The 13,060-nt window shown below is 52.3% G+C and overlaps 1 protein-coding gene across 2 annotated transcripts in view; it reads left to right on the forward strand.

Annotated features, from left to right (window-relative positions):
- The window catches only part of RASGRF1 (Ras protein specific guanine nucleotide releasing factor 1), a 101,479-nt gene that overhangs the window by 45,181 nt on the left and 43,238 nt on the right, over positions 1-13,060 (forward strand). For both annotated transcript variants that reach the window (XM_088829589.1, XM_055417936.2), the window contains exons 6-10: positions 492-571; positions 3,654-3,847; positions 4,175-4,284; positions 9,056-9,174; positions 10,849-11,009. In XM_088829589.1, coding sequence (XP_088685715.1) covers positions 492-571; positions 3,654-3,847; positions 4,175-4,284; positions 9,056-9,174; positions 10,849-11,009 — 664 coding nt within the window. The remainder of the gene's footprint in view (positions 1-491; positions 572-3,653; positions 3,848-4,174; positions 4,285-9,055; positions 9,175-10,848; positions 11,010-13,060) is intronic.

Genomic DNA, 13,060 nt, shown 5'->3' on the forward strand with positions numbered 1-13,060 from the left:
GTCTTCGTTGCTGTACACAGGCTTTCTCTAGTTGCGACGAGTGAGGGCTACTCTTCATTGAGGGTCACGGGCTTCTCATTGCAGTGGCTTCTCTTGTCATGCAGCACGGGCTCTGCGGCACACAGGCTTCAGTAGTTGCAACTCGCGGGCTCTAGAGCACAGGCTCAGTAGACATGGTGCACGGCCTTAGTTGCTCCGTGGCATGTGGGATCTTCCCCGACCTGGAATCCCGCCGGTGTCCCTTGCATTGCAAGGCGAATTCTTAACCACTGGACCGCCAGGGAAGCCCCATCCTGAAATTCTTAACCATTTTGTTAACAAGGGGCTCGCTTATTTGTTTTGCATTAGGCCCCACAAATCACATAGTCCATCCCACTGAACTGGTTTTCAGGTTAAGTGTCACCTGAGACGATTTCCTTAACTTGTGGGAGGGGACACTTGGAGGGACAGGACGTCCTGGCCTGAGCTTAACCCTGTGCTTTTTCTTGTAGCGAGACCATCATGTTTTTGCACCAGATCTTTTACCAAGGCCTGAAGGCCCGCATCTCCAGCTGGCCCACACTGGTCCTGGGTGAGTAGCAGCCCTGACAGGGGTCCTCTGCCCCTTCGTCCCCACCCCCACCTGGGAAGTCCATCTACAGTGGCCACCCCCTTCCACACCAACCCCAGGTGGCAACACTTTTGTCCTTGCAGAATGTACCAGAGGGGCCCTTTGAAAACTCCCAGGAACCCTCAGAGGGCTGAGAGGAAGAAAGACAAATTGGCAAAAGCTACATTTCTGGGAGGAAGTAATATATTTTTAGTTTATCTGTTTTTCCATTTTAAAAATAAAATATATGTAGCCATTTGAGAAAATTTGAGAATCCAGAAAAGTAGGAAATGGTTAAAAATATCAGCCATAGTTCTGCTTTCCAAAGATAACTACTGTAAACACTTGGGTTTGTTTCCTTCCAATTTTTTTTTCTATGCATAGATCTTGGTGTTTTTTTCCCCCATTTTACATAATTGCAAACGTACTGAATATAGAACTTGAATCTTACTGTGGGTTTTTTTTTTTTTACTTAACATTATTGCATAAGCATTTTCTCAAGCGAAAGCATGCTTTTTGATGACTGTGTAGTGCTCCAGGGCCTTGTGAATCTGCCACCATCTACATAGACATCTCCCCCTTCTTGGCTCTTAAAGATGTTCTGCCTTTTTGCTGTTACTAGAAACAATCATGTCTACGTGTGAGGTGGTCTCCATATTAGAGAGCAGTTCCCTAAGATAGGTGTCCAGAGGCTCAATGGCTGAAACAAGTGGGGTGGACTCCCCGCTCGGTACCCACCATCACATTTCTCTCCAAGTCCTCACTCCTGAGAGTGATGTATGGGAGTGCCTCTTGCATCTTGTCTCTGCCACCCTGGGTAGCATCTTCCTTCCACCTAATTCAAAAGGAAAAGGTGAGTGTTGTACCACTTCTGCTGTGGAGTCAAGGGAAAAGGCTCAGGAAGGTGAAGGGACCGCTGAGAGAGGAGAGGCTCCCCTGCCCACAGGCCAGGGGACTTCCACAGGGAGTGAGCACTGTTTCTATTTTTCTCAGGTCAAAGAGACCCATTTTCTCCAAGATCAAAAGAAGAAGCAGGTGACTCAGTGGTAAAGAACAGGCCTGCCTATGCAGGAGACACAAGAGCCATGGTTTGATCCTTGGGTCAGGAAGATCCCCTGGAAGAGGAAGTGACAACCTGCTCCTCTATTCTTACCTGAAAAACTCCATGGACAGAGGAACCTGGCAGGCTACAGCCCATTGGGTCACAAAGAGTTGGACACGACTTAATGACTAAGCAAACATACACACATACACTAGAAAGAAGATAAAGGCTGTACTTTCTGTCCTCATAGCATTGATGAGGTGATCCACTGGGTAGGTGGATGCCTGGCATTAGAGGTCCTACTTAGAGTTTGTTACAAGGAAATTTTTTCCTTTTATTGAAGTATAGTTGACTTACAATGTTGTCTTCATTTCAGCTGTACAGCAAAGTGACTCGGTTATACCTATATATACATTCTTTTTGTAATATTCCTTTCCATTATGGTTATTACGGGTTATTGAATATAGTTCTTTGTGCTATACACTGGATGTGTGCGTGCTCAGACTCTTTGCAACCCCATGGACTGTAGCCCTCCAGGCTCCTCTGTCCATGGGATTTTCCTGAGAAAAATACTGGAGTGGGTAGCCATTTCCTCCTCCAGGGGATCTTCCTTACTCAGGGATCAAACCTGTGTCTCCTATGTCTCCTGCCTTGGCAGGCAGCTTGTTTACCACTGAGCCACCAGGGAAGCCCTGTGCTATACAGTAGGACCCTCTCGTTTATCCGTTCTATATGTAAAAACTTACAAATGCTAAACCCAAACTCCCACGCCATTCATCGCCCCTCTCCCTCCCCTTTGGCAACCACAAATCTGTTCCCTAAATCTGTGAGTCTGTTTCTGTTTTGTATATAAGTTCGTGTCATATTTAGATTCCATATATAAGTGATATCATATGGAGTTTGTCTCTCTCTGTCTGACTTACTTCACTTAGTACAATCATCACTAGCTGCATGGTCTTTCTCTTTAATGGGGTTAGTAAGCAGATGTTTTAGAGCAAGGGTCCCCAACCTTTTGGGTACCAGAGACTGATTTCATAGAAGACAGTTTTTCCAGGGACCAGGGTTGAAGGGATGGTTTCAAGATATTTCAAGCACAGTACATTTATTGTGCACCTTATTTCTAGTCTTACATTGCTGCTGATCTGACAGGAGGTACTGGCCCAGAGGTTGGGGGACCCCTGTTTTAAAGGCTCCATCCCATCCCATCAAGTGTTGAAGGGCAGGTTTGGGCTTTCGAGAGCTGGAAGGACAGGATGCTAGACACCCAGGTGGTTGAGACTGATGGGCAGCAGGGGCTGCAGAGCTGGGAAGGCAGGGACAGGGGACCCACAGGTGAGGGGACAGAGACTCAGGAAAGCCCGTCATGGGGTGGAAAGCCCTGGAACAAGGGAGTCAGGAAGCCTTGTTCCAAGACAGCTCTCACCTTGTGGCCTCTGACAGGTCCCAGTCACAGATGGGACACTCTGGGGAGAGGCCCCTTGGAGGGAGGAGGGCACTGGGGGGATATCATTACAACAGAGGCCAAGGGCAACCCCCACAGGCGCTCTGGGACCCAGGTGGTCCTTCAGAGAGGTCCCCAGTCGAGGCAGGGGCCGGCCTTCACACCCGCCTCCCATACTGTCATGGGCCCAGCTTGTGCAGGGTAGCTTCCTTCAGCAGAGAACCCAGCTGACAGCCACTGGGACTGGTGACAGCCAGGGAAGAAGCACCTGTGTCCTAAAAGGGGCCCAGGGAGCACCCCACAGCACCCTCCACACCTGCTTTCTCTGGCCCTCTAGGTGTCAGACTAGATAGGGCTCCATCTCAAAACCCTGTGGTTCTGATGTGATTGATCCCAGTGACTGGGGCCTCCCTGTCTCTCCCAGGAGAGGGCGGTGGGGCCAGGGTCAGCTCCAAAGGCAGGGGGTTTCTCTGGGACCTCCCGGGTGGGGCTGGGGAAGCCCAGGGCCTGGGGGAGGGCGTCAGCGCCTCACCCCACACCGAGGGCGCCCCCGCTGCCCGCTGAGCCCCGCCTCCTTGCAGCTGACCTGTTCGACATCCTGCTGCCCATGCTCAACATCTACCAGGAGTTTGTGCGCAACCACCAGTACAGCCTGCAGATCCTGGCTCACTGCAAGCAGAACCGCGACTTCGACAAGCTGCTCAAGCACTACGAGGCCAAGCCCGACTGTGAGGAGAGGACGCTGGAGACCTTCCTCACCTACCCTATGTTCCAGGTGCGCCGCCCCGACTGCTGCCCTGCCAGGGCGCATGCGCACATGGGTGGCTGGGCAGTGGGGCCAGGAGGGATGCGACCGGAGGAGAGCCAGACCTGCGGGGCAGGCCAGGGGTGGGGGTGCAGGGGTAGGGGTGGAGGGCTCGTCCCACCCAAGACCCTGGCTCTAAGTTTGAGATCGGAAGAGTCTGAGATCGGAAGTGCAGTGGGGGTCCTTGGTGCTGAGAACCCCTGTCTCTGTGCCCCCATCCCTCTCCGGGGCTCTGTCTCTCCCCTGTCTCTCATTTCATTGCCACCTCTCTTCTGCCTCGCCTCCCCACCCCTGCAGATCCCCAGGTACATCCTGACACTGCACGAGCTCCTGGCGCACACCCCTCATGAGCACGTGGAACGCAACAGCCTGGACTATGCCAAGTCCAAACTAGAGGAGCTGTCCAGGTAAGCCCTGCAGCGGGTCCCCATACCAGGGAACCCAGGTCCCCACATCACGGGGCAGACCCAGGCTTGAGGGTGCCCCCACCGGGAGTTTACTGAGCCCAAATGGCCAAAACTCATGTTTCTGGTTAAGATTGCGAGGGGTGGGGACCCATAACCTGTCCCACCTGGAGGCAGAATCCCCAGGAGCAGTCTGAGGGGTTTATGGCTCCAGTCCAGGTAGGTACTGGCGAGATGGGATGGATGGCTTGCTGTCCCTGGCACAGGTGGGGCCCAGCAAGGCCCGGAGGGTTGAGTGGGCCCATCTCTGGGACTCGCAGACACTCTCTACCCATTTCCTCGATTCTCCAGCGTTAATGTATCAATGCTTGTGGCTTTAGGAGCTCCATGGGGTCCCAAGTGTTGGGCCCTCATGTATCCCAGGCTCTGTTCGGCAGCAGGCAGTGTCCATGGGTGGACAGGCCATGGTTGGGCCATTGTCAGAGGCCAAAGTCCCATAGTCAGGGCCTCCCCTGCTCTCCCTCAGTCCCTGGAGCGCAGTCTCTGCCCAGGCAGAAGCAGAGGGACCAGGGAGGAGGGATGCCACACCCAGGCAGTGGGGGGGCGGTTCCCCATCTGTGGGGGTGGGGGAGGCATGGAGGGGAGGAGATTCAGACTCTAGTGTTTCCTGAAGATGGAACCCACTAGAGTTTCTGATGGATGAGGTAAGAGGACAGAGAGAGAACATGGGAATCAAAAGGGAGTCTGAGCCTGAGCAGCCTGAGGGGTTTACGGCTCCAGTCCAGGTGGGCACCAGCGAGATGGGATGGGTGGCTTGCTATCCCTGGCACAGGTGGGGCCCAGGAAGGGCCTGGGCAGTCAGTGGGCCCCGCCACGATGCAAGGTGCTAGAGGGGCAGGTTTGAAGGGGTCTTCTTTGCTTCATGGGAGCTTTATTGGGAGTATGTTGGGCCTGAGATGGACGTTGGAGGAGATGGACGATGGAGATGACAAGGAGGGAGAGTCGGTGTTTGAGTCTGGAGTTTAGGAAGGCGAGATGGAACAGGTCATCAGCTCAGACATGGTATTTAAAATCACCAGCTGGGACTTCCCTGACGGTCCAGAGATTAAGACTCTGCACTTCCACTGCAGGAGGTGTGGGTTCGATCCCTAGTCAGGGAACTAAGATCCTGCATACCATGTGGTGCAGCCAAATTTTTTTTTAAGAAGTCACAAGATTGATGAGATCACCAAGGGAGTGAGTTTAAGCAGGAGTAAGGTATGAACCAAAGGCTGAGCCCTTGGGCATCCACCAGTAGAGGCCAAGAGGTGAGGAGGGTCCTTGTGGTCAGAGATAGATGGGTCTGCAGGGTGTGGGGCTCAGCCACCAGCCCTGCTGGAGCCCCGCCCACCACCCAGAGCCCTAAACAGCTTCCCAAGTTCAACTAGTGGAACCTGTTGGACAGCTGGGCAGAGGGAGGACCAGTCTGGACTGGGTCAGGGCACAGACCCCACAGTGAAGAATTCGGGAGAAGGTGTAAGCAGGGCCGTTGTGGGGTGTGGACCCCAGTTCTCTCAGGCCCCAGGAAGTCAGTACTTCTGAAGTCAGTACTTCTCCCCAGGGAGAAGATGTGGACCGCCCGCCGTGAGTTCCTGGACCCTGCCGGATGCCCTGTCCCAGTGCAGGCAGGGGTACAGGAGGCACGTGGGTGCCAGGGAACTTGGCCCAAGACCCTGGTCCCCGCTCCCCCCTGGTGCTGGGTGTACAGACTGCTCTTTCTTTGTCCCCCTGCCCATCACCTGCACCTGGTCTGAGCCCAGCCTGAGCAGCACAGAATAGGGTTTTCCCATGTGACAGCAGCCCTTTCATCCTCCTCCTACCTTCCCTGGGGCCTGAGGAAAGCTGTAGCCTGACTAGAAGCCAGAAGATAACCAGCCCCTCCCTGGCCAGCCTCAGAGCCCTGCACCCCTCACCTCTGGGGGCCTTTGTCCCACTTCCTCTCCTGAACCCCTCACTCCTAGGCTCCAGGATAACCCAGGTCATCATTTCCAGTTCCCCTGGGAGCCTCAGGCCCTGGAAACCGCAGGTCGCCTTCCCAGAGTCCCCCAGCTTCCCTAACCTAGGCTCCCCCATCACAGACTGCAGCCTGGATCTGCCGTTTACCCTGAGCCGCTGCAGTTTATACACGTCTGACAGCCATCCCCAGGTGGCACAGGGGTAAAGAGCCCGCCTGCCAGGGCCAGAGACATAGGAGACCCAAGTTCGATCCCTGGGTCCAGAAGACCACTTGGAGGAGAAAATGGCAACCCACTCCAGTATCCTTGCCTGGAGAATCTCATGGACACAGGGGGCTGGTCCCAAAGAGTCAGACATGACTTGGCAACTAAACAACAAAGATTTTTTTTTTTTTATGTGGACCATTTTTTAAAGTCTTTATTGAATTTGTTACACTATTGCTTCTGTTTTATGTTTGGGTTTTTTATGCTGAGTCTAACGGCACCTGGGATCTTAGCTCCCTGACCAGGGATCAAACCTGTATCCCCTGCATTGGATTGTGAGGTTTCAGTCACAGAACCACCAAGGAGTCCACCTCCTCATTTTGAGCACCTCTAGCCTCTTCAGCCAATCCCCCACTCTCTGCAAGAGAGAGGGTTCTGATTGCCTTGGGCTGTTTCCAAAAGTGAAGTACTTTTGGAGGCTGGAGGAAGGATAGCTACTTTCATCCACAAAACTACCTGAAAGGTCCCTCCCTGGCCCATGCCTGTGTGTTTTCCTGAAGAAGGCTAAGGCCTGGAAAGAGAAGAGCGTTGCTGGGAAGTTGGGGGTGGGATGGGTAGAAAACCAAAGCTTCTAAGGCAGAGACCTCATCTCGATGCCCCAGTCTGATAGCCGGCAAAAATGACAAGTTATCATATATCCAATCATATATCACCTTTTTTTTTTAATAACATTTTTGCAGCCCTGATAAGGGCAATGGTCACCACCTTTTATTCAAGCACCTGTCATTGCATGAGGTCAGCCCATGCAATGCATTATTTTCCATCCTCACCCCAACAGTTACAAATGGGAAGCTAAGTATTCGAGGAGTTGAGTAATGTGTTCAGCATCAATCACACTGATTCCCCTGTTCACAGCTCCAGCTCCACCCATGTCATCTCTCATTGTTATGGGGTTTGAATTGGATCATGTCTACGAGAGTACTCTGTTAACCACTGAATATTCATCAGCTCTCTGAGTGGTCTTACTTGTGGAATTTCAGGCATCAACAAACAAAGAGGAGGCTTTGTGCTTTCCTTAGAGTACGTGGGGTACTTTTTCCAGACCTCCTTCAAAATATATATTTATATATATTCACTATTTTCCTAAGACTCCTGGAAACACATGGAGGGTCTTAGCAAAGTTGTTAACTCACTCCTACCTTTTCCCACCAATGCTATTTTTAAAAAGCAGTTAAGTACTGCCACCTCGTGGAGAGGAGCAGTGTTGTAGCAGTCAGAACCAGAACAGAAAGTTGCAAATGTTCTTAGATGAAGGGGCAAACTGTGTCTTGCTTAAATCTCCAAGTCGTGCTGGAGCCTATAGAAATAAACTGCAGTCAGTCTTTCCTTGAGCCAACTGGATTACCATGTGCTCCAAAAATAAGTCATTCTGGAACCCAAACATTAAGGAAACAACCATATAAAGAGTGTGCAAGGGGGGAGCAGGAGGTGTGACAAATTGCGAGAGTAGCATTGACATATGCACACTGGCACGTGTGAAATAGCTAGTGGGAAGCTGCTGCCTAGCACAAGGAGCTTAGCTCAGTGCTCTGTGACAATCTAGAGGGTGGATTGGGGCAGTGGGAGGGAGGATCTAGAGGGAAGGGACATATATCTATGTGTATAGCTGATTCATCCGAATATTACTACTGGTAAAACCATAGCTTTGACTATACAGACCTTTGTCAGCAAAATGATATCTTTGCTTTTTCATATACTGATTAGGTTGACCATAGCTTTCCTTACAAGGAGCAAGTGTCTTTTAATTTCATGGCTGCAGTCACCGTCTGCACCGTGATTTTGGAGCCCAAGAAAATAGTCTGTCACTGTTGCCACATTTTCCCCTTCTATTTGGCATGACTCATTGGAAGAGACCCTGATGCTGAAAAGATTGAGGGCAGGAGAAGAAGGGGGCAACAGAGGACAAGACAGTTGGATGGCATCATCGACTCAATGAACATGAGTTTGAGCAAACTCTGGGAGGTAGAGGAGGACAGGGAAGCCTGGTGTTCTGCAGTCCGTGGGGTCACAAAGAGTCGCGTACCACTGAGCAACTGAACAACAACAAATAGCTGATTCAGATTATTATACAGCTAAAGCGACTGTACTCCAATTTCAAATTTTAATTAATCTTTTTAGAAGAACGTGCAGAGGGGAGAAACAAGCACATTTCCACAAGGCAGGAGTGAGCTTGGTTTGTTCTCTCAATGGAAATGAGGCTGGTGGTGGGGTAAGGGGCAGGTAATGAACAAAGAATGTCTTTTGTACGCCCATCTTCCTCCCAGCTCTGCTGTCTCTCCTCCCTGTGGGTCAGACCATCTTCTCAGCCTCCCAGAGTGGTCGGAGAATCAGAGGAGCCCACGCCTGTAAAGTGCACACACACAGCGGGCTCTCCACGCATGTCGGCTGTCTCACCTTTGGTGACCACGGGTTCTACCCGAGAATCCAGGGTCTCTTCCCAGGTCCAGCCAGAGACCCGGCCTTGCATCCTCCCTGGGAGGTGGGGGCCGCTGGTCTCTGACTGTTCATCTTCACAGGATAATGCACGATGAAGTCAGTGAAACCGAGAACATCCGGAAAAACCTGGCCATTGAACGCATGATCATTGAAGGCTGCGAGATCCTCCTGGACACCAGCCAGACGTTTGTGAGACAAGGTATGGCTTCTGTACCCTGCGCCCCCCACCCATCCCCGGCCAGGTGGGCCCCGGCAGCAGGAGGCAGGCCACACTCAGGGACACCACCAGTTGGCTCGGCTGCCACGTGCCAAAGCCTGCTGGCATGACTGAGGCGTATTCCGGGCCTGCCGGGGGAAATGTGACAGCTATATGTAGACGGCGGTGTCTAGACGTATAGATGCTGATATTGTCAGTTTTCACAGTTTCCTTGTCTCCAGATGTAAACACCGTTCTTCCCAGATGGCCTTGGTTTGTCTACTGTATACCATCATAAACACCGACATGTCCTTTGAGGGAGAGAATATGGGGTGGAGGAGGAGGCCAGGTTCTGACTGGCCCCGTGAGCCGTGAGCAGTGGCAATGTCCAAGGTGGCATTGACGAGGGTCAGTCTCTCTGTCCTGCGATGAGCCTCCTTGGCCTCTTGGGGAGGCCGTGATCACAGTGGTTCTGGGTGCAGTCCCCTCACTCTTGGGCTTCAGCTGACCTTGGGGACACTGTTGAGAGGTTCAGCCCTAGTGAGAAGGGCGGGTGAAGCTCTCTGGGGCCCAAGGGACTGACTTCCAACTTGGGGATGTTGGAGCCACAATGCCTTTAAGGTCAGCTGGTTCAGATTTGATGGCCTGTGGGAAATTCAGTGTCTGCTCTTGCGCCCCAGAGGTGATGTCTCAGGATGGACCTCAGCTTTCCTTCCTTCCTTCCTTCCATCTTGTCCTGGAGGTGTCTGACTACATGAAAGGCTGGCCTGAGCAGCTGTAACTGGTCTCCGCTGCCCTTGGCCTGAACCCCCTCTATTGGGAGTTTGTTCTGAGCCCCTATGTCCTTCCCCTGGGTACCCTGGGACCTGCTGAGCCCAGAGCCAGCCTAGCCTGTGACCCACTCTCCTGAGTTGTGCTGTGCCCAAACTGAGGGGCTGGACTGGACCTGGAGATCAGACAGGAAGCCCAACAAGTCCTTTCTTATTTATTCTGTCTCACCACCCCATGGATGCCTGCCCTATTCATGCCCGTCCAGCTCAGGTCTCCAGGGATGCCCAAGGAGTATACCCTGCTCCTCCCTCTAGAGCTGAATGTACAGGGGAGAGGGGCTCAGAATACAGGGAAGGGGGTCCATGCAGTGATGAATGTGGGCAGGAGGCAGAGAGGTGGCCCAGAGCGGGACTAGGGAGAATCAGGAAGGGCTTCCTGAGGAGGTGGCGTTGGACTCTGCAGCAGAACACGTTGTGATCAATTGGCCATGTCTACAGTGGCTACATGTAGCAGCAGGGACTTAGTGTGTCTTGTTAACCTCTCTGGGCCACAGCCAGCTCCCCACTTCTTCAGTCTCCTGCCTCCCCCAGGCCCCAGCCTAGTCCTGCATTCTCACCCTAGGGACCATGTCCTTCCTGGTTCCTTTGCTTTCTAAGGCCCTGGCCCTGGCTGGGTGGGTCAAAGTTCTGGCATGGAGCTTCTCTCATCATCCCCCGCCCCCCTCAAACCCCACCATGCAGCCCCGAGGAGGGGCTGGAGGGAGTGTCTGAGTCACCTCTCTGCTATCAGGAGCCAGGGTCACCTTGTCCCACTGCCATGGCCACTGGCATCACCACCCACGTGCAGCTTCAAAGCTGGCTCAAGTCGTCCTGGGAGATGGACTCAGGGTCTCTCCTCCATCCACAGGGTCCCTCATCCAGGTGCCCATGTCCGAGAAGGGCAAGATCACCAGGGGGCGCCTGGGGTCCCTGTCCCTGAAGAAGGAGGGTGAGAGGCAGTGCTTCCTGTTTTCTAAGCACCTGATCATCTGCACCAGAGGCTCCGGTGGAAAGCTTCACCTGACCAAGGTAAGGATGGCCGGGGCTGGGGAGCTGCTGGGGCTGGAGATCAGACACTACACTGACCTGGGGGTCCTGACTGACCCTGACCAGGGCCCAGACAGTGGGCAGAGGTGTCAGAGACGCTCAAGTGTACACACACACATGTTGACTGGTCCAACTGGAAGCTTGGAATGAGCGAAACCGTTCATGGGTTTTCTACTGGAGAAGTCATGGGAAATGGGAAAGTAAGTTCAAAGATGCCCAAAGGTGCCCCCACTGCTGGGAGCTGGGACAGAGGAGCCCGGGGGTTCAGAGAAGCTCTTTCTTAAATTGTTATTTCTTTATTTTTAATTTATTTATTTTTGATTGTGCTGGGTCTTTGTTGTTGGGAATGAGCTTTTCTCTAGTTTTGGCGAGTGGGGTCTGCTCTCTGGTTGCGGTGCCTGGGCTTCTCAGTGCAGTGGCTTCTCTTGCCGCAGAGCACAGGCTCCAGTGCCCACAGGCTTCAGTGATTGCAGCATATGGGCTCAGCAGTTGCGAGTCCTGGGGTCTAGAGCATAGAGTTAGTAGCTGTGGTGCATGGGCTTTGTTGCTCCGAAGCATGTATGATCTTCCTGGATCGGGGATTGAACCCGTGTCTCCTGCATTGGCAGGCAGGATTCTTTACCACTGAACTACCAGGAAAGTCCCCAGATAAGCCCTTGAAAGTCCCGTGTGTGTATGTGAGGGACCAGTGGAGGATGGTCACATCTGACTGAGGCAGAGAAGCACCCAGAGCCTTTTTCTCATTTCCAACCAAAAAGACTTCAGACAGCACCCATTCCTGATGCTTTTGGGCACTCACCCCCCAGCACCCCAAGCAGAAGCTACTGCTCCCCAACACGGCACATGGCCTATCCCACTGCTGAGAGCTCAGGATTTGATCGCACCTCTGTCTTGTACACTGTGTGAGCCCGGACACTTCCCGCGCTGGTCCACACCTCACTCCTTCATCTGATTTGAAATAAGGGTGGCTGTCCTCACCAGGGGCATGCACAAATGCAGGGAGGCACCCATAGACCTTTTCTGGGAGCTGTGATGCCCCTGCCTCTGTAGCGACAGCCTCCCCCAAACTGTGTTCATCCCCATGAAGGCTCGCTTCAACAGATTGCAAGTCTGAAAATGCTGTGGCCTGGAGAGGGCCAGAAGGAGCCCTTAATTAAAGTAGAATATCAGGGAAACCATTCTTCCAGACCCTGGATGCCTGGCCCATAGCCTCCTGCAGCGCTAATAGATCAAGCAATGGCTTCAGGGAACCTACTGCTTATGTTAACATGTCAACAAATTAGTTGGTCGGCTGCACGGGGGGAAATTAATTTACAAACATGGAATACTCCAGTTTCAACCAAATTGTGTGTCGAGGAAAGCATTCGTTATTTATTAGCTCTGGAGTTTCTTTTGGGAAGATCTGTGTCCAGGCTGGAGGAATGGTTCCTTCAGCAGGTGGGAGTCAGTAGGGGTGGTTTGGACTGGAGACTTGAAGGCAGTTTTTCAGTTTGAAAGCACATGCCTTTGTGTTTGTTCATTTTATCTTATTTTGGTTTGGGGGGTTGTTTATTTATTTGTTTGAGTTTTAAAAGTCTCTTAGCATACTGGTAAAGATGGAATCTGAGCACTACTCAAATTCTAGCCCTGCTTCTTACCTGTGGGTGACCTTACTAAGCCCCAGTTTGTGTGCGTACTCAGTCACTAAGTCATGTCTAATTCTTTGCAACCCCATGGACTGCAGCATACCAGGCTTCTCTGTCCTTCACTCCTCCTGGAGTTTGCCCAAACTCCTATCCATTGAGTTGGTGATGCCATCCAACCATCTCATCCTCTGTTGCCCCCTTCTCCTCCTGCCCTCAGTCTTTCCCAACATCAGGGTCTTTTCCAATGAGTTGGCTCTTCGCATCAGGTGGCCAAAATATTGGAACTTCAGCTTCAGCATCTGTTCTTCCAATGAACAGTCAGAATTGATTTCCTTTAGGATTAACTGGTTTGATCTCCTTGCTGTCCAAGAGACTGTCAAGAGTCTTCCCCAGCACCACAGTTTGAAA

Source organism: Moschus berezovskii, chromosome 21 (assembly GCF_049115385.1).
Source record: "Moschus berezovskii isolate FMDL1 chromosome 21, NW_MosBer_1.0, whole genome shotgun sequence".
Taxonomy (NCBI): domain Eukaryota; kingdom Metazoa; phylum Chordata; class Mammalia; order Artiodactyla; family Moschidae; genus Moschus; species Moschus berezovskii.